Source organism: Passer domesticus, unplaced genomic scaffold (assembly GCF_036417665.1).
Source record: "Passer domesticus isolate bPasDom1 unplaced genomic scaffold, bPasDom1.hap1 HAP1_SCAFFOLD_37, whole genome shotgun sequence".
Classification (NCBI taxonomy): Eukaryota; Metazoa; Chordata; class Aves; order Passeriformes; family Passeridae; genus Passer; species Passer domesticus.
The window spans coordinates 2,026,674-2,047,633 of NW_026990149.1; the positions used below are offsets into that span (position 1 = coordinate 2,026,674).

The 20,960-nt window shown below is 56.8% G+C and overlaps 1 protein-coding gene across 1 annotated transcript in view; it reads right to left on the bottom strand.

Moving 5' to 3' along the window:
- LOC135292528 (zinc finger protein 271-like) overlaps positions 1-17,659 on the bottom strand; it is a gene marked incomplete at its 5' end in the record, with an annotated part of 31,355 nt that extends 13,696 nt beyond the window's left edge. The window contains 2 exons of the mRNA XM_064406718.1: positions 13,255-13,259; positions 16,575-17,659. Coding sequence (XP_064262788.1) covers positions 13,255-13,259; positions 16,575-17,659 — 1,090 coding nt within the window. The remainder of the gene's footprint in view (positions 1-13,254; positions 13,260-16,574) is intronic.
- Between the last annotated feature and the right edge of the window lie 3,301 nt (positions 17,660-20,960).

Here is a 20,960-nt window from a genome sequence, read left to right on the forward strand (position 1 = left end):
TCAGACCGCCCCAAACCCCCCCAGTTTCCCCTCAGCGCCCTCCTCAGCCGCGCGCGCCTCTGAATCTCCCGCCTCCGCCGCGTGCACGGGCTCCCCAGCCAATAGCGGCGCGCCCCCGCCCCGAACCAGCCAATGAGGGCGCGGCTCCCCTCAGCAGCGCCCGCCTCCCCGCGGCGCTGCAGCCAATCAGAGGCGAGCCGCAGCGGCGGTGGCGGTGCCAGGCGCTGCAGAGAGCGGGGGCGGCGCTGGGAGCGGCCGGAGCGCTCCGGGAGCTGCTGAGGCGGCCGGGACAGGGCCGGGAGCGGCTGAGAGGGGATCGGGGGGGCGTGGGAGGGTCCGGGGGGGCTTTGGGGAGGGTTCCGGGGTGTGGGGCGGGGTCTGGGGAGGGGTCTTGGCTGGGGGATCGTGAGGTGTCAGGGAGGGTCTGGGGAGGGGTCCTGGGGCACTGTGGGGGGATCTGGGGGTGGGGAGGGGTCCTGAGAGGGGACTCGAGGGGGGTCCTGGGGGTGCTGGGGGGACTTTGGGGTTCCAGGGTGGTCCTGGGCCAACCTTGGGGGCTTTTCAGGGGGATTTGGGGTTCCCGGAGGAGATTTGGGGATCCTGGGGGTTCCCAGCCCCCCCCCTCCCGTTTCTGGGGGTCTCCCATGGTGCCCCCTCCCCACAGAGCTCCGAGGGCCCCTGAGGTGGCTCCTGTTCCACCGGCCGGTGCCCCTGATCCAGGACGGCCCCAGAGAGTCTGGGGGGATCTGGGGGCATTTTGGGGGGAATTTTGGGATTTGGGGCATTTTGGGGCAATTTTAATGCAATTTTGGGAGTGTTTTGGGGATTATCTTGGGGCTTTTTAGGGCTTTATTGGGTATTTGATGGAAGTTCAGGGGGAATTATAGAGGTTTTGGAGAGAATTATTGTGTTTCGAGGGGGTTATGGGATTTTGGGGGTTTTGTAGATTTGGGGAGTTTTGGATTTTGGGTGATTTTATTGGGGTTGGGGGGGTTGATTTTTGAGGGGGTTTAGTGAAATTTTGGGGAGGTTTTTGAGTTTTGGTGTGTTTCACGGGGATTTTGTGGGATTCTCTGGGGTTTTGGAGGATCCTGTTGTAATTTCTTGGAAATTTTGGGATTTTTAGTGGAATTTCTGGGGCATTTGGGCGTCTGGGGTCTTTGGGGTTGTGCCAGGGTTTGCGGAAGGGCTGAGAGGCATCAAAATCTCCTTAATCTCCTTTAAAGCTCCAAAAGTCCCAATGAAACTCATGAAATCCGAAATAAATCTCACAAAATCCCATTAGAACACCCTAGAATCCCATAAAAGCCCACAAAGTCTTTTGAAATCCCAAGAACCCCCAAAATCCTGATGAAACCCCACAAATCCCCCCAAAAATGTCCCCTAAAAAATCTTGCAAAATCTCCCCAAAGACCCAAAGAAATCAGAGCAACACCCAAAAAACCTCACAAAACTCCCCTAAATCCCACCAAAACATCCAAAAAACCCCAAACTGCCAAAAAACCCAAATCCCAAATAAATCCCACTAAATGCCTCCACAATTCCAATAAACACCTCAAAATCTCCTAAAAATCCCAATAAAACCCCCAGAATTTATGAAAATCGCAAAAACTGCCAACAAAATACCCGTAAAACCTTCCAAACTACAAAAAAACCCCAAAATTTTCAATAAAACCCCAATCCCCTCAAAAAAACACCTCTCCAAAAGTGCCAATAAAACCCCCAAAATCCAAACACCCCCAAAATCCACAAAACACCCCAAGGTTTCCAAACTTGTCCCAGCATGTCTGCAGTCATTTCCATGCGCCGCCAGTGGCCCCAGGAAGGTGTCAGTTCTCCCAGTGTGATCCCCCAGTCATGCCCAGAATATCCCAGGTGCCTCCAGCATGCATCCAGTCCTGCCCAGTTCCTCCAGTTTGCTTGCAGCATGATCCCAGTTTCTCTCAGGTGCTCCCAGTAGCCCAAAGTGTGATCCCAGTCACTCCCTTTCAACCCCAATATGATCCCAGTAAGCTCCAGCTGGATCCCAGTCACATGCCAGCCCTCCCAGTGTGGTCCCAGTATAATCCCAGTTGCTCCCAGTCAGGCCATTATGGGGGATGATGTGCAGGGTGTGTTCCCAGTCACTCTCAGATTCTCCCAGTATTAGTCCAGTCCCTCCCAGTATGATCCAAAGATGAGCCCAGTGTGCTCCCAGTCCCTGCCAGTATGAACCAGTTGTGCTCCACATGGTTCCAGTTGCTCTCTTTCACCCTCCGTTTTGTTCCAGTCACTCCCAGTATCTCCCAGTGTATCCCAGGTCCCTCCAGCAGGTTCCCAGTCCCTCCCATTATTCCCCAGTATGATCCCATTTGCTGCCAAGCACTCCCAGTCAGCCTCAGTGCAGTGGCACTCACTGCCAGGATGATCCCAGTCACCTCCAGCGTGATCCCAGTTGATCCCAGTAGAAGCCCAGTTGTTTCCAATCCCTCCCAGCACACAGCCAGCCACTCCCAGTTGCTCCTGTCATGATCCCAGTTGCTCCCAGTCACCCCCAGCATAATGCCAGTCACTCCCAGTAGATCCCATTTGCCCCTACCATGGTCTCAATTGCCTCTGCAGGCTCCTGCTCACTCCCAGTATGATCCCAGAATGATATCAGTACAAAGCCAGTACAGTCCGAGTGTGATTCCAGTATGATCCCAGAACAAACCCAGTAGAGTCCCAGTCACTCCCAGTATGATGCCAGCAGAGCCCAGTCCCTGGCAGTGCTGCCAGCGCTGGGATCCCGCAGCCCTCTGTGCGTTCCCCCCTCCCGGCTGTGCCGAGAGGAGCCCCAAGGGCTGGCAGTGCCCAGGCAGGCTCCCCAGCAGGGCCCAGTTTGGATGTGGGGCCCCCAGTTGTCGCAGTTTGCCTCTCCTTTTGCCCGGGCCGGCTTCCCCCCTTCTCCGCAGCGGCCGGGAGCAGCCGAGAGCCCCGCGCTGCCCGTGCCGAGCTGTGCCGGCTCCAGCCCCGCTCCTGCCGCGGGCTGCGAGGGCTCCGGGAACGGGGCAGCGAGGGGGTCGCTGCTGCTGCGGGAGGAGGAGGAGGGAGGGAAGGGGAGGGATGAAGGAGGAGGAGGAGGGTGGGAGGGGAGATGGAAGAGGAGGGGGAAGGCGGAGAGAGAGCAGCCACAGAAGGAGAAGGAGGTGTGGTTAGGGAGGAGAAGGATTAGGAGGAGGCGGGGGGATGGAATAGGAGAAGGGGCAGGAAGAGGAAGAGGAGGGACAGAGGCAGATCAAGGCTGAGCAGCAGGAAGCACGCGGTCGAGCCCTCCGTGCATTCGCAGCCCCCACCTGTGGGATCATCGCCCCCATGGCGCTGGTGAGCGGGGAGGGGGAGCTCGGCCCAGATATCCCGGGGGGTCCCTGGGCTGGGATGTTTTGGGGGGATGTTTGGGGAATGAAGAAGTGCAAGGCTGAGCGGAAAAGGCCCCTTGTGGGGACATCGGGGGGTGGCGGTGGCGGCTGGCGGCAGAGGCAGCCTGGAGGAGCAGAGCCCTGTGTCCCCCAGGAGCCCAAAGTGGGGAGCCCAGAGAGGGGGGAGCGCCGCCATGGGCGGGAGCCTGCAGAGGCTGGAGAGGGGCAGGGGGGACTCCTTGGAGCCCCTGCAGCCCAGAGCAGAGAATGAGGGGAGAAGGGAGCCCAAAAGGGAGCCCAAAAAGGCCCGGCATCCCTGAATGGGCAGAGCGAAGAGGGGGCAGGTTTTGGGATTGCTGGGACTGCCAGCAGGCTGGGGAGGGCGGGCACCGAGGAGAAGGGGGACCCCCAATGCAAGCGTGACCCCAGCAGCTGGGACAGGGGGAACTCCCAAAGAGCAGAGGGGAGGGAGCAGGGGTGGGGAACTCCTGGGGAGGGTTTTTCAGCACTGAATCTTGGTGTTTGGGAGGTTTTTCTGGAGCCTAGGTTGCTGGTGACTTGTAGAGATGGACTTGGGAAGAAGGACCTTCAAACTCAACATGCTCATCCCTTGTTTTCCCCAAACCAGGATTTCCCATTCTCACTTCTTGTGAGGCAGTGAGGGAGAGGAAGATGTCCCTGGACATGGAGTCAGGTGAGGAGGAAGTCAGTGCCCCTTTGCCTCTCTCTCCTGCTGCATCTCCCAGCCCAGCACAGCAGAACCTCGTGGCAGAGGCCGTTTTGAGCGGCTCCACGGTGCAGGAACCCAACGGGGAGGAAAAGCCCCGGAGATGCCGCACGAGGAGGGGCTGCAAACGCAGATGGCGGGGATCAGCGGGGGAAAGAGCCAGCCTGGGCCGGGAAGGCGGCCGGAGCTGGAGCCAGAGGTCGGAGCTGGTGGTCCATGAGGAGGTTCCTGATGGAGAGAAGCCCCACAAGTGCGAGGAGTGTGGGAAGAGCTTCAGGCTCAGCTCCAACCTGATCAGGCACCAGAGGACCCACACTGGGGAGTGGCCCTACGAGTGTGATCAGTGCAGGAAGAGGTTTCAGACCAGCTCTGATCTCCTCATGCACCAGCGCACGCACACAGAGGAGAGGCCCTTCCGCTGCCCCGACTGCGGGCAGGGCTTCAGGCACAACTCCAGTCTTGCCGTGCACCGGCTCATCCACACTGGGGAGAGGCCCCACGAGTGTGAGGAATGTGGGAAGAGCTTCAGGCAGAGCTCCAATCTGATCCAGCACCAGAGGACCCACACTGGGGAACGGCCCTACGAGTGTGGGGAGTGTGGAAAAAGCTTCAGCCGGCAATCCCACCTGATTGTCCACCAAAAGATCCACTCTGTGGAGAGGCCCTACGAGTGTTCCAAGTGTGGGAAGGGGTTTCGGACCCGCTCCCATCTCCTCCTGCACTATCGGAGTCACACAGAGGAGAGGCCCTTCTGCTGCCCCGACTGCAGGAAGGGATTCAGGCACAACTCCACCCTCGTCACCCACCGGCGCATCCACACTGGGGAGAGACCCTACGAGTGTCCCCAGTGTGGGAAGAGCTTCTCCAGCAGCTCTACATTGACCCGACACCAACGGAGGCACCGGTGAGGGAAGCCCTGCGAGTGCCCCGAGTGCGGGAAGAGCTTCGTGCGCTGCTCCAGCTCCATCCCCCACTGCAGGAGCCACGCTGGGCACAGCCCTGGTGACCCACATTCCCTGTGATCCATGATGGGAACACACCTGCCTGATTCTCCTTCTTCCTTTGGCTTTAATTTTTTTCTGTTCTTCCTCTCCTTGCCCTCCAGAAGGCATGAGGGATGGATCTGTCACCTCAAAACCACTCAAATCCCACTGAAAACAACTGAATTTTAACCCATAAAGGCTCAATCCCTCCTCAAATTGCTTGTTCCCTCCTCAAAAAACTCAGTCCTGGGCCGAACTCACTCACTTCCACAGGCAGCAGGGTGAGATGGGGTTGGAAGGGAATTGGGAGCAGTGGGATCCCAATTGGGAGTGGTGGGATGGGGATTGTGTGGGGCTGGCTGGGTGGGATGTATTTGACAGCAAATAAAACTTTCAGAGTTACTGATTTCTGTCCCATTCATTTTCAGTCAGTTCTGTTTGCAGAGTGCTGCCTTCTCAGCTGATTAATTTGCTATAAAAATCCCATTTTTCAAATAATCTAACCCAAACAATCCAAAAACCAATATCCAAATAAAAGCAGTACAATTAAATTTTAAAAAATAATTTGAGAGTACTTAAGGGTGTTATTAAAGTTTAATTGTTTGGTTAAAATGTAGGAGAAATTCTAGTGGTGCTTGGTTTTGTATTTAGTATGTTTGTAATATGAATTGTTTTTCTAAGGTGTGTTAGATTGTATGTTAGTTTTATCTAAAGTATATTAGTTATTGAGTTAAAACTTTCAGCAGGTATTTCCTGGTATACAATTTGTTTATTTTTATTTCTGGATAATGGTATACTAATAGTTGTTGTTTTAGGTTGACTCATTATTGGATTATTGTAAGTAGAAGTCAAAGTTATTATATTTCATTTTTATTATAATTAATTTCATTTTAATGATATGTTGTTGATTTAGAATTTTAATGTAATTTATTGATAGGATTGGAAGGAAATTCAAGGACAGGAACAGTTTTTCTCAGCTGGGAATTGGAATTCCAGACCCTGGGATTGTGTGCAGGACCACACAGACTGCGATCAAACATGGACTGGGGCCATGTGGAATGGGACCATACAGATCAGGATGATACAGACTGGGATAAACTGGGTTGTAATTACACGGACTGGGGTGGCACAGACTGGGGTTGCACAGGCTGGGGTTGCACACACTGGGGTTGCACACACCGGGGTTGCACAGACTGGGGTTGCACACACTGTGGTTGCACAGGCTGGGGTTGCACACACCGGGGTTGCACACACTGGGGTTGCACACACCGGGGTTGCACACACTGGGATCAGACGGGCTGGAAAAGCATTGGCTGCCTTTGGCTGCCTTTGGCTCCATCCACGTCTAAAGGCGGCCACATCAAGTTGGCTTCATCCTTCTTGGGGCTCCCCTCCCCCTCTTTCCCCCGCGCTCCCGCCCCTTCCCCATCGTTCCCCCATCCCCAATCCCCTCCCCCGTGTTTGGGTTTGGGGGTTCCAGGCCCCTCCTACTCCGTTTGGGGGTCCCGACCCCCCTTTGGTTTAATTTGGGGCCCCGTCCCCCTTCTCCCCGCGCCCCCCGCTCCCCCCGCGGCCGGGGGCGCTGCCAGCACCACCAGTGCCACCAGTGCGGCCCCGGCTGCCCCCGCACGCCCCATCCCCATGCCCAGGGTCACCTCCCCCCTCCCCAAATTCCGCTGCCGGGGAGCGCTGGGCGCTGCGGCTCTGCCCGGCAACCGATGAGTCACAGCCGCGCCGGGCGCTGATTGGCTGCACATCGCCGGGCGGGGCCCAAGCGCCGAGCTCCCGCCCGGCAACTGGATCGGCACCAGCGCCGCGCGCTCTGATTGGCCAGCATCTCTTTTGGGCTGGGGGCGGCAGGAGCTGGGCACCCCCAGGAGCCCCTCGGCTTTGGGGCTCTCGATCCCCGCTCGGCCCTCGGGCCGGCCCTGGGGCCACCCCAACACCCCCGCCATGGGCAGGGTCCCGCAGCCCTTCGGAACCGCCAGCAATGGGCTGCGAGCGGCAGCAGCCGCCCCGAAAAGGGATTGAAGGGGCCGGGCCGGCGATGGGGGAGGCTCTGGCCATGGCTCCGCTCCGGCCTGCGCCGGGCTGCCATTGAGGGAGGCTCCGTTCAGCGCCTGCCGAGGGGCTGGCACTGCGGCAGGGGCTGGCACTGCGGAGGGGCCGCGGTTGTGGCCATGGGGCCGGGCCGGGACTGCGGCGGGGTCTCTCCCTGCCACTGGGCTCCGGGACTGCCTCAGGGTCTCTCCCCTTCCCGGTCCCGATCCCATTCCTGTTCCCCATCCCGATCCCGCCGCTGTTTCCAGGGAATGGCTACGATCTCAACCCCGACCCCAACGCCGGGGATTCAAACATTGGGGTCAAACACCCCAAATCCTGGGGTCAACTCCCCACAATCCCAAATCCTGGGGGTTCAAACACTGGGGGGTCAAAAACCCCCAAACCCATACTCGGGGATCTCAACCTGCCCCCATGCCCGAACCCCAAATTTTAGGATCAACCTCCCCAAATCCCAGATCCAGGTGTGTCAAAAACCCCCAACCCGCAAAGTGTGGGGTTAAAACCACCAATCCCCAAACTTTGGGGTCAAAGCCCCCCCGATCCCAAACACTGCAGTGTCAAATCCCCCTGATCCCTGATTCAACTTTGGGGTTAAATCCCCCATAATCATGGGGTAAATCCGCCCAGTTCCCAAAAGCTGGGGTTAAATGCCCCTGACCCCAGATCCTGGGGTTTGAACTGGGTGAGGAAAAGGACATTTGGGGTAGGATTGTGGTGAAGAAAGAGGATTTAGGATGGAAAAAAGAGAATTTGGGACAAACAAAGAAGGATTTGGAATGGAAAATGGGATTTGGGGTGGGGAACTGTGGTGGGAAAGGGAAATTTTGGGATTGGAAAAGGGACTTGAGAACACAGAAAGTATTTGAGGTTGAAAAAAGAGGATTTGGGGTCAAAAAAAGAGATTTGGGATGAAAAGAGCTTTTGTGGTTGAAAAAAAGGAAGACTTGGGCCAAAAAAGGGATGACTTGGGATAAAAGAAGGAGGATTAAGGATAAAAGAGGAGGATTTGGGGTGAGCTGACTTCCCTGGGGGAGCAGGGTGGAGGGTTTGGGGAAGCTCAGGACCGTTTTTGGGGCAGTTTTATTTTGGGGTATTTCTATGGCATTTGGGAGCAGTTTTATAGCGTTTAGGGTGTTTTGGGGTGGTTTCTATAGGATTTTTGGGTGTTTCAATGGGATCCGGGGGTGTTTAGGTGGGGTTTGGGGTGCTGTGGGTCACCTTTTGGCGCAGGAGATCTTCCTGGCGCTGCTCTGGGTGATGCTGCAGCCCTGCAGGGCCTCGCGGGCGGCGCCCGCCTGCACCTCGGTGTCCAACTGCAGCCAGGCGATGTCGCGGCGCCCGGGCACCAGCGCAGCTCCTGGAACCGGGACCCTGGGATGGGCACGGGGCCAGGAGAGCCCCAGACACCGGGAACGTTCCTGAGAAACCCGGGAACGTTCCCTGAGAAACCTGGGAATGTTCTCTGAGAAACCTGGGAACGTTCCCTGAGAAACCCAGGAATGTTCCCTGAGAAACCCAGGAATGTTCCCTGAGAAACCCGGGAATGATCCCCAAAAAATCCGTGAGTGTTCCCCCCCAAATGGAGAAATGTTCCCCAAAAAATCCAGAATTTCCTTCCCCTGCCAAATCCTGCTATTTTCCCCCAAAACCCCAGAAATTCAACCCCAAAATCCCAGAAATTCCCCCCAAAACCCCAGACATTCCCCCCCAGAATCCCAATCCTTTCCCAAAACAATCCACCCCAAGCCCCCCTCACCCCTCTCACCCCCCAAGCCCCAAAATCCCCCAACGCCCAGAGCCCACCCGGGATCCCCGGAATCCCTGGGATGCCGGGATTGCCCCGGGTCTCACTGGGTGCAGAGCATGGAGAGCATCAGCTCCTTGGGCTCGTCAGGGAGCTGGGGCAGGAACAGGATGTGCTTCGGGGCTTTTCCCACAGCTGGGGAACCGGGATAAAACCCCAAAATCGGCAACAAATCTGCCCCAAACCTGCCCCAGTCAGGCCCAAAATCTGCCGAAAGTCACTCTGGATACACACCAAAAATTCTGCCCAAAATCCCGAGAAAAACCACAAAAAATCCCACCAAAAAAAACCCAGAAAAGAAAAGAAAAGAAAAGAAAAGAAAAGAAAAGAAAAGAAAAGAAAAGACAAACAAAAAAAAAAACCAAACAAAAAAACCCACAAAAATCTCACCAAAATCCTAAAAATCACAAAATTCCCCCCAAAATCCCAGCAAAATCCTGAGAAAAACAACAAAAATCCCACCAAAATGCAAAAAAAAAAAAACCAGAAAAATCTGTGCAAAATCTGCCCAAAATCCCACAACAATCTCCTTTAAAAAATCCCCCTAAAATTCCACAAATTCCCCCCAAATCCCCACAAAAATTCCACAAAGAATCCTAAAAAGCCCACAAAATCCATCCCAAAGCCCAGCTAAATCCCCACAAAAATTCCACAAAAATTGTCCCAAAATCCATCGTAGAATCCTTGCAAAATCCCACAGAATTCACCCAAAAAATCCATCCCAAAGTCCCCACAAAAATCCCTCAAATCCCACCAAAAATCCCTCCCAATACCCCAAAAAAATCATGCAAAAATCTTCACAAAATTCACCCCAAATCCCACAGAAATCCCTGAAAATACCAACAAAAATCACCCTGAAATGATCACCCCAAAATCCCACAGAAAAATCCCTCAAAAAGTCCCACTAAATCCCCATGAAATCTCACAGAATCCACACTTAAAAATCTGCACAAAAGTGCCCCCCAAAATCCCCAAATCCACACAAAAAATCCTTCATAATCACCAAAAATATCCCACCAAAATTTCCCCAAACCCACAAAATTTCCCCAAATCCACTCAAGAAATCCACACCAAGATCCCACCAAACCCCTCTCAAATCCCCCCAAAAATGCCCCCAAATCCCTTCAAATCCCACCAAAAGTCTGAGGAAATCCACCCAAAAATCCCCGCAGGAACTTCCCTCAGAATCCCAGCAGAGCCCAACAGAATCTCCCCCAGCCCCCCCAGCAATCCCCCCGGACCCCTCAAAGTGCCCCAGCCCCAGCAGAGCCTCCCTGCCCTGCGCTGCCCCTGCGCTCCGGCCCCGCTCCCTTTGGGGCCGGGGCCTCTCCCCCCTTGGCTCCGCGCTTGTCCCGCTCCCGCTCCCGCTCCACCAACGTTCCCTTCCCCTCGGCCGCGCTGGCCGAGCCCGGCCGGGCGTGCTGGATCCGCTGGGACGGCACATTCCCGCCCGGGGCATCGGGGCCATGCCGGGCCCTTGGGGCATCTCCAGCAGGGACTGCGGGCACTGCCCAGAGGCATTTGGGGCTTTGCCAGGGCTCTGCGGGGCTGCCCGGGCACCTGGGGAGGCTCCAGAGGGATCTGGGGAGGCTCCAGGGGACTGGGGGGTGGGTCCAGGGGATTTGGGGATGGTTCAGGGGGTTTTGGGGGTGTTCCCCATGATTTGGGGGGATCTGGGAGAGGTTCCAGAGGGGATTTGGGGCTTTCTGAGGGGTTTGGGGGAATTCAGAGGGGATCTGGGCAGGATTTGGGGCTTTCTGAGGGATTTGGGGAGGTTCCAGACAGGATTTGAGGCAGTCCCAAGAGCAATCAGGGACGTTTTGGAGGGATTTTGGCAAGTCCTAGAAGGAATTTGAGGAATTTCAGAAGGATTTTGGGGGAATTCAGAGGAACTTAGATGGTTCCAACAGGGATTTGGGGTCATTCCCAGGGGATTGGGGGTGGATTTCTGGAAGAAATTTCCACTTCTTCCCCAGATTTCAGGCTTTTGCCCAAAATTTCATGTTTCCCCAGAATCTGTGGATTTTTCCCTGGGTTTGGGTCTCACTGTAGAGTAGAAGGGGAAGGTTTGGGAGATTCAGGGTGAATTCTGGGGGGTTCCTGGCTGGATTTGGGTGTTTTCCAAGGATTGTAGGGATTTTTTCCCCCAGAATTTCAGGACGTCTTCTTGGTCTGTCTGACTATGGGCTTGTTGTAGAAGGGGAAGTTTTGGTGGATTTGGGGTGAATTCAGGTGGTTTCTGGTTCGATATAGGGACATTTGAAGCTGCATTTTGCAGGGTTTTTTTTTCCCAGGAATTCAGTTTTTCCCCCCGAAAATTTGGGGATTTTTCCCATAATTTCAGTTTTTTGCCCCAGAACTTCTGTCTCATATGGGGCTTTTCATAAAAGGGGAAGCTTTGGGGGGTTCCTGGCTGGATTTTCAGGGTGTTCCCAACTAGATTTCAGGGATTCCTGAGGGGATTTTGGGGGAATTCTAGGTTGGTTTTTTTTCCCCTCAGGATTTTGGTTTTTTTCCCCAGAATTCCAGGATTCCCCTCTGAATTTCTGTCTCACCATGGGCTTGTTGTAGCAGGGGAAGCTTTGGGGTGTTCAGGGTGAGTTTGGAGGGATTTCAAGTTGGGTTTTGGGGATATCTGAGGGCAGATTTGGGCGGTTTTCCCCCAGAATTCCCGTTCTTTCCCAAGATGCCAGAACTGCCCCAGTCTCTGTCTCCCGTGGGTTGCTGTGGAAGGGGAAGCCCTGCAGGGAGCGCGGGGCGTTGGTGCCGCTGCTCATCTCCTCGGAGGGGACGAAGGCCTGGCCCCGCAGGCGGAGACTGCGCCGCACCAAAATGTCCAAAATCTGCCCAAAGGGCCAGAAAATGGCGCCCAGGGACTGCTCCAGCTCTGGGGACAGAGGAAACACAGTGACACTGCGGACAGCCACACCAAAATGTCCAAACTCCACCCAGACTGGGAGAACACGGCCCAGAGGGACTGCTCCAGCTCTGGGGACACCGTGAGAATGGGGACAGCGACAGGGACAGCAGGGACAGGAACTGCTTCAGCTCTGGCAGCAACGGGGACAGGTGACAACGGGCACAGGGACAGCTCCAGCTCTGGGGACACACAGGGACAGAGCGAGGGGACAGACACTGCTCCAGCTCTGGGGACACAGGGACAGGTGACAACACAGACAGACACTGCTCAGCTCTGGGGACACAGGGAACACAGGGACAGGTGCCAGCGGGAACAGGAACAGCTCCAGCTCTGGGGACACAGGGACAGCTGGCACAGGTGACAATGGGGACAGAGAGCGCTGCAGCTCTGGGGACACACAGGGCACAGCCTGAGCCCCTGGGGACACCCAGGGACACTCTCAGCCCCCCAGCGTCCTTCTGGCTCTTCTCCTCCAGGCTGTTGGTGCAGATGCTGTGGTCGGGCCGGGGGTCCTGCCCCGCCATGGCCGGGACCCCTCTGTGGGGACAGGGGGGCTTCAGGGGGCGCCGGGGGGGCTGCGGCCCCTTCACCCCCTGGCACCCCCCTTCAGGTGCCCCCAGACCCCAAATCACCCCAGACCCGCCTAAACCCCAATTGCCCTCAGACCCCCCAGTTCCCCCCAAAATTGACCCCAGACCCACCTGAAACCCCCCCAAATCCCATCAGACTGCCCCAAATCCCCCTCAGACCCCTCAACCCCCCCCAGACCCTGTGAAATCCCCTCAGACTCCCCCAAATTCTCTCCAGATCCCCTCAGAACCCCCCAGATCCCCTCAGAACCCCCCAGTTCCTCTCACAACCACCCACAATCCCCTCAGACCCCTGCAATTCCCCTCAGTTCCCCCTAAACGCACCTGAGAACGCTCCAGAGCCTCTCAAGCTCCCCCAAAGCTCCCTAAAGGCCCCTCAGACCCCCTCACGCCCCCCAAACCCCCCGCACAGCCCCTATTTCCCGTCCATCCCCCCAAATCCCCCGTTTCTCCTCAGGCCGCCCCAGGCCCGCCTCAGACCCGCCCCAAACCCCCCCGGTTTCCCCCGGCCCCCCCTCAGCTCCCTCCTGCCCCGCCCTCCCCTCACCATCTCCCGCCTCCGCCGCGCGCGCCGGCTCCCCCAGCCAATAGCGGCGCGCCCCGCCCCGCCCCAGCCAATGAGGGCGCGGCTCCCCTCAGCGCCGCCCGCCTCCCCGCGCCGCGGCAGCCAATGAGCAGCGAGCCCCTCCGGGCCGGGGCCGGGCCGGGGCCGGGCGGGTCCCGCGGGCGGCGCGGGGAGCGCGGGGGATCCGCGGCACGAACAAACTCCGCGCTTCGGGAAAGCTGCACCGCCGCTGGGTTTGTGACAGCGCCGCCGGGAGCCGCTCCCTGGGAGTGACACGCGTGCCTCCGGCAACCCCAGAGCCCTTTCTGTCTCCCTCTCAAATGCACGCGTGTGCTATTGCACCGCGGGTTCGTTCATATTCATTCTACGGATTTCGCCTGACGTTTGCTGCTCGTGTTTTTTATTAGCGGGGGTTCCCGGGTTGTTCTGCTCTGTTTTCCCGCAGCAGCCTCTCCGCTGCTGCAGAGTTCAGCCCCGTATCTCTGTCCCTGGCTGCAGCAGTTTCTCCGAGCAAAGGCTCGGTGCGAGAGCGGCGCTCGGAGCACACAGCTGTGTGTGCGGGCTGCAGCCTGCACCCCGAGATGTGCATTGCCCCTGCACCGAAATGGATTCCTGCTCTGCAACATCTACACTCTGTCCCACCGCCCCAACTCCTTCCCTGCCCACCCAAATCCCCTTTTCCCACCCAGAATCCTTCCCCATCCTGAATCCCCCAATTCCCACCCCAGCCCCCGTTTTCTTCCCAGCATTGTACCCAGGGTCTCTCTGCAGACATTGCATCTGGAGCTGCCCCAAATAAACCCCAAATAACCCCAAACAAACCCCACTGTGCCTCGGGACTGGAGTGGGTTTGGGGGAGGTAGGAGTTGGGGGGGTCATAACTCCAAACGTTGGGGATTGGGGGAGGTTTGACCCTAGAATTTGGAGTTTGGGGCGGTTTGACACTCCAGGGTTTGGGATTTGTGGGGACTGACCCCAGAATTCGGGATCAGGGCAGTTGGACACCCCGGATATTTCAAACCCCAGGATTTGGGGTCAGGGGGATTTAACCCCAACCTTTGGGAACTGGGGAGTGTTTGACACCCCAGGATCTGGGATTTGGGGGTTTGATCCTGAAATTTGGGGTTCGGGCATGGGGGGAGGTTGAGATCCCTGAGTTTGGGTTTGGGGGTGTTTGAACCCCCAGGATTTGGGGTGTTTGACCCCAATGTTTGAATCCCCGGCGTTGGGGTCAGGGTTGAGATCGGAGCCATTCCCTGGAAACAGCGGCGGGATCGGGATGGGGAACAGGAATGGGATCGGGACCGGGAAGGGGAGAGACCCTGAGGCAGTGGCGGAGCCCAGTGTCAGGGAGAGACCCCGCCGCAGTCCCGGCCCGGCCCCATGGCCACAACCGCGGCCCCTCCGCAGTGCCAGCCCCTGCCGCAGTGCCAGCCCCTCGGCAGGCGCTGAACGGAGCCTCCCTCAATGGCAGCCCGGCGCAGGCCGGAGCGGAGCCATGGCCAGAGCCTCCCCCATTGCCGGCCCGGCCCCTTCAATCCCTTTTCGGGGCGGCTGCTGCCGCTCGCAGCCCATTGCTGGCGGTTCCGAAGGGCTGCGGGACCCTGCCCATGGCGGGGGTGTTGGGGTGGCCCCAGGGCCGGCCCGAGGGCCGAGCGGGGATCGAGAGCCCCAAAGCCGAGGGGCTCCTGGGGGTGCCCAGCTCCTGCCGCCCCCAGCCCAAAAGAGATGCTGGCCAATCAGAGCGCGCGGCGCTGGTGCCGATCCAGTTGCCGGGCGGGAGCTCGGCGCTTGGGCCCCGCCCGGCGATGTGCAGCCAATCAGCGCCCGGCGCGGCTGTGACTCATCGGTTGCCGGGCAGAGCCGCAGCGCCCAGCGCTCCCCGGCAGCGGAATTTGGGGAGGGGGGAGGTGACCCTGGGCATGGGGATGGGGCGTGCGGGGGCAGCCGGGGCCGCACTGGTGGCACTGGTGGTGCTGGCAGCGCCCCCGGCCGCGGGGGGAGCGGGGGGCGCGGGGAGAAGGGGGGCGGGGCCCCAAATTAAACCAGAGGGGGGTCGGGACCCCCAAACGGAGCAGGAGGGGCCTGGAACCCCCAAACCCAAACACGGGGGAGGGGATTGGGGATTGGGGGAACGATGGGGAAGGGGCGGGAGCGCGGGGGAAAGAGGGGGAGGGGAGCCCCAAGCAGGATGAAGCCAACTTGATGTGGCCGCCTTTAGACGTGGATGGAGCCAAAGGCAGCCAAAGGCAGCCAATGCTTTTCCAGCCCGTCTGATCCCAGTGTGTGCAACCCCGGTGTGTGCAACCCCGGTGTGTGCAACCCCGGCGTGTGCAACCCCGGTGTGTGCAACCCCAGCCTGTGCAACCCCAGCCTGTGCAACCCCACCCTGTGCCATCCCAATCCATAGGATCCCAGTCCATGTTTGATCCCAGTTTGTCTGGTCCTGCACACACACCCAGCATCTGGAATCCCATTTCCCAGCAAGGAAAACATTTTCCTGTCCTCAAACTTCCTTCCTATACTGTCAAGAAATGATAATAAAATAAGAAATCAAGAAATTATAATTAAAATGAAATCAATTATAATAAAAATGAAATATAATATTTTTGACACTTACTTAAAATACTCCAATAATGAGTCAACCTAAAACAACAACTATTAGTATACCATTATCCAGAAATATAAATAAACAAATTGAATACCAGGAAATACCTGTTGAAAGTTTTAACTCAATAACTAATATACTTGAGATAAAACTAATATACAATCTAACACATCTTAGTAAAACAATTCATATTACAAACATACTAAACACAAAACCAAGCACCACTAGAATTTCTCCTACATTTTAACCAAACAATAAAACTTTAATAACACCCTTAAGTACTCTCAAATTATTTTTTAAAATTTAATTGTAGGCGAGTGCTTTTATTTGGATATTGGTTTTTGGATTGTTTGGGTTAGATGATTTGAAAAATGGGATTTTTATAGCAAATTAATCAGCTGAGAAGGCAGCACTCTGCAAACAGAACTGACTGAAAATGAATGGGACAGAAATCAGTAACTCTGAAAGTTTTATTTGCTGTCAAATACATCCCACCCAGCCAGCCCCACACAATCCCCATCCCACCACTCCCAACTGGGATCCCACTGCTTCCAATCCCCTTCCAACCCCATCTCACCCTGCTGCCTGTGGAATGGAGTGAGTTTGGCCTGGGATTGAGATTTTGTGAGGATGGAACAGGAACCTGAGGAGGGATTGAGCCTTTATGGGTTAAAATTCAGTTGTTTTCAGTGGGATTGGAGTGGTTTTGAGGTGACAGATCCATCCCTTTTGGCTTTTGGAGTACAAAGAGAAGAAGAAGAGAAAAAAATTAAAGCCAAACCAAAAGGAGAAGCAGCCAGGTGTGTTCCCAGCATGGATCACAGGGAATGTGGGTCACCAGGGCTGTGCCCAGCGTGGCTCCTGCAGTGGGGGATGGAGCTGGAGCAGCGCACGAAGCTCTTCCCGCACTCGGGGCACTCGCAGGGCTTCCCTCACCGGTGCCTCCGTTGGTGTCGGGTCAAGTGAGAGCTGCTGGAGAAGCTCTTCCCACACTGGGGACATTCGTAGGGCCTCTCCCCAGTGTGGATGCGCCGGTGGGTGACGAGGTTGGAGTTCTGCCTGAATCCCTTCCCACAGTCGGGGCAGCAGAAGGGCCTCTCCTCTGTGTGACTCTGATAGTGCCGGAAAAGATGGAAGCGGGTCTGAAACCCCTTCCCACACTTGGAACACTCATAGGGCCTCTCCCCAGTGTGGATCTTTTGGTGCAAAATCAGATTGGCGCGATGTCTGAATCTCTTCCCACACTCCCCACACTCGTAGGGCCATTCCCCAGTGTGGGTTCTCTGGTGCCGGATCAGGTGGGAGCTCCAGCTGAAGCTCTTCCCACATTCCTCACACTCGTGGGGCCTCTCCCCAGTGTGGATGCGCCGGTGGGTGACGAGGTTGGAGTTCTGCCTGAATCCCTTCCCGCAGTCGGGGCAGCAGAAGGGCCTCTCTTCTGTGTGACTCTGATAGTGCTGGAGGAGATGGGAGTGGATCCGAAACCCCTTCCCACACTTGGAACACGCGTAGGGCCTCTCCCCAGTGTGGATCTTTTGGTGGACAATCAAGCTGGAACGCTGGCTGAATCTCTTCCCACACTCCCCACACTCGTAGGGCCGTTCCCCAGTGTGGGTCCTCAGGTGCTGGATCAGGGTGGAGCTCTGCCTGAAGCTCTTCCCACATTCCTCACACTCGTAGGGCCTCTCCCCATTGTGGATGCGCTGGTGCGTGACAAGATGGGAGTTCCGCCTGAAGCCCTGCCCGCAGTCGGGGCAGCGGAAGGGCCTCTCCTCTGTGTGCGTGCGCTGGTGCATGAGGAGATCAGAGCTGGTCTGAAACCTCTTCCTGCACTGATCACACTCGTAGGGCCGTTCCCCAGTGTGGGTCCTCTGGTGCACAATCAGCTGGGAGTTCCACCTGAAGCTCTTCCCACACTCCTCGCACTTGTGGGCCTTCTCCCCATCAGGAACCTCCTCATGGACCACCAGCTCCGACCTCTGGCTCCATCTCTGGCCGCCTTCCCGGCCCAGGCTGGCTCTTTCCCCCTCAGATCCCCGCCATCTGCGTTTGCAGCCCCTCCTCGTGCGGCATCTCCGGGGCTTTTCCTCCCCGTTGGGTTCCTGCACCGTGGAGCCACTCAAAACGGCCTCTGCCACGAGGTTCTGCTCTGCTGAGCTGGGAGATGGAGCAGGAGAAAGGGGGAAAGGGGCACTGACTTCCTCCACACCTGACTCTGTGTCCAGGGACATCTTCCTCTCTCTCACAGCCTCACAAGAAGTGACAATGGGAAATCCTGGTTTGGGGAAAACTAGGGATGAGAACGTTGACTGTGAAGGCCCCACTGCCCAAGTGCATCTCTACAAGCCACCAGCGACCTAGGCTGCAGAAAACCTCCCAAACACCAAGATTCAGGGCTGAAAAACCCTCCCCAGGAGTTCCCCACCCCTGCTCCCTCCCCTCTGATATTCAGGGTTGCCCCTGTCCCAGCTGCTGGGGTCATGGTTGCTTTGGGGGTCCCCCTTCTCCTCGGTGCCCGCCCTCCCCAGCCTGCTGGCAGTCCCAGCAATCCCAAAAGCTGCCCCCTCTTCGCTCCCCATTCAGGGCTGCCGGGGCTTTTTGGGCTCCCTTCTCCCCTCATTCTCTGCTCTGGGCTGCAGGGGCTCCAAGGAGTCCCCCCTGCCCCTCTCCAGCCTCTGCAGGCTCCCGCCCATGGCGGCGCTCCCCCCTCTCTGGGCTCCCCACTTTGGGCTCCTGGGGGACACAGGGCTCTGCTCCTCCAGGCTGCCTCTGCCGCCAGCCGCCACCCGCCACCCCCCGATGTCCCCACAAGGGGCCTTTTCCGCTCAGCCTTGCATTTCTTCATTCTCCAAACATCCCCCCAAAACATCCCAACCCAGGCACCCCCCGGGATATCTGGGCCGAGCTCCCCCTCCCCGCTCACCTGCGCCATGGGGGGCGATGATCCCACAGGTGGGGGCTGCGAATGCACAGAGGGCTCGACCGCGTGCTTCCTGCTGCTCAGCCTTCATCCGCCTCGGTCCCTCCTCTTCCTCTTCCTGCCCCTTCTCCTATTCCATCCCCCGCCTCCTCCTAATCCTTCTCCTCCCTAACCACACTTCCTTCTCCTTCTGCGGCTGCTCTCTCTCCGCCTTCCCCCTCCTCTTCCATCTCCCCTCCCACCCTCCTCCTCCCTAATCCCGCCTCCTCCTCCTCCTTCATCCCTCCCCTTCCCTCCCTTCTCCTCCTCCCGCAGCAGCAGCGACACCCTCGCTGCCCCGTTCCCGGAGCCCTCGCAGCCCGCGGCAGGAGCGGGGCTGGAGCCGGCACAGCTCGGCACGGGCAGCGCGGGGCTCTCGGCTGCTCCCGGCCGCTGCGGAGAAGGGGGGAAGCCGGCCCGGGCAAAAGGAGAGGCAAACTGCGACAACTGGGGGCCCCACATCCAAACTGGGCCCTGCTGGGGAGCCTGCCTGGGCACTGCCAGCCCTTGGGGCTCCTCTCGGCACAGCCGGGAGGGGGGAACGCACAGAGGGCTGCGGGATCCCAGCGCTGGCAGCACTGCCAGGGACTGGGCTCTGCTGGCATCATACTGGGAGTGACTGGGACTCTACTGGGTTTGTTCTGGGATCATACTGGAATCACACTCGGACTGTACTGGCTTTGTACTGATATCATTCTGGGATCATACTGGGAGTGAGCAGGAGCCTGCAGAGGCAATTGAGACCATGGTAGGGGCAAATGGGATCTACTGGGAGTGACTGGCATTATGCTGGGGGTGACTGGGAGCAACTGGGATCATGAAAGGAGCAACTGGGAGTGGCTGGCTGTGTGCTGGGAGGGATTGGAAACAACTGGGCTTCTACTGAGATCAAATGGGGTCATGCTGGAGGTGACTGGGATCATCCTGGCAGTGAGTGCCACTGCACTCAGGCTGACTGGGAGTGCTTGGCAGCAAATGGGATCATACTGGGGAATAATGGGAGGGACTGGGAACCTGCTGGAGGGACCTGGGATACACTGGGAGATACTGGGAGTGTCTGGAACCAAAGGGAGGGTGAAAGAGAGCAACTGGAACCATGTGGAGCACAACTGGTTCATACTGCCAGGGACTGGGAGCACACTGGGCTCATCTTTGGATCATACTGGGAGGGACTGGACTAATACTGGGAGAATCTGAGAGCGACTGGGAACACACCCTGCACATCATCCCCCATAATGGCCTGACTGGGAGCAACTGGGATTATACTGGGACCACACTGGGAGGGCTGGCATGTGACTGGGATCCAGCTGGAGCTTCCTGGGATCATATTGGGGTTGAAAGGGAGTGACTGGGATCACACTTTGGCCTACTGGGAGCACCTGAGAGAAACTGGGATCATGCTGCAAGCAAACTGGAGGAACTGGGCAGGACTGGATGCATGCTGGAGGCAACTGGGATATTCTGGGCATGACTGGGGGAATCACACTGGGAGAACTGACACCTTCCTGGGGCCACTGGCAGCGCCTGGAAATGACTGCAGACATGCTGGGAAATGTTGGGGGGTTTTGTGGATTTTGGGGGGGCTTTGGATTTTGGGGGTTTTATTGGCGCCTTGTGGGGTGTGTTGTTCTGGGGATGTTTGGGGGTTTATTGAATTTTTTTTAGTTTTTTTGTAATTTGGGAGGTTTTACTGAGATTTTGCCGGGGATTTTTTTGGCTTCTCATAAATTCTGGGGGTTTTATTGGGATTTCTAGGAGATTTTGAGGCATTTCAATGGAATTGTGAGGGCTTTTCGTGGGATTCATTGGGGATTTGAGGTTTTTTTGAGAGTTTTGGTAGGCTTTTTGGGGTTTTGTGGGTTTTTTTGGTTGTTGTCATGATTTCTTTGGGTCTTCAGGTGAGATTTTGTGGGATTTTTATGGTTTTTGGGACATTTTTTGGGGGATTAGCAGGGTTTCATCAGGATTTTGGGCGTTATTGGGATTTCAAAAGACTTTGTAGGCTTTTATTGGGATTCTAGGGTGTTCTAATGGGATTTTGTGAGATTTATTTCAGATTTCATGAGTTTTATTGGGACCTTTGGGGCTTTTAAGGAGATTTTTATGCCTCTCAGCCCTTCTGCAAACCCTGGCACAACCCCAAAGGCCCCAGACCCCCAAATCCCCCACAAATTCCGCTAAACATCCCAAATTCCTCAAGAAATTACAATAGGATCCTCCAAAACCCCAGAGGATCCCACAAAATCCCAGTGAAACTCACCAAAACTAAAAAAAAAACTCCCCAAAATTTCACTAAACCCCCTGAAAAACCAACCTCCCCAATCCCAATAAAATCCCCCAACATCCAAAACTCCCCAAATCCA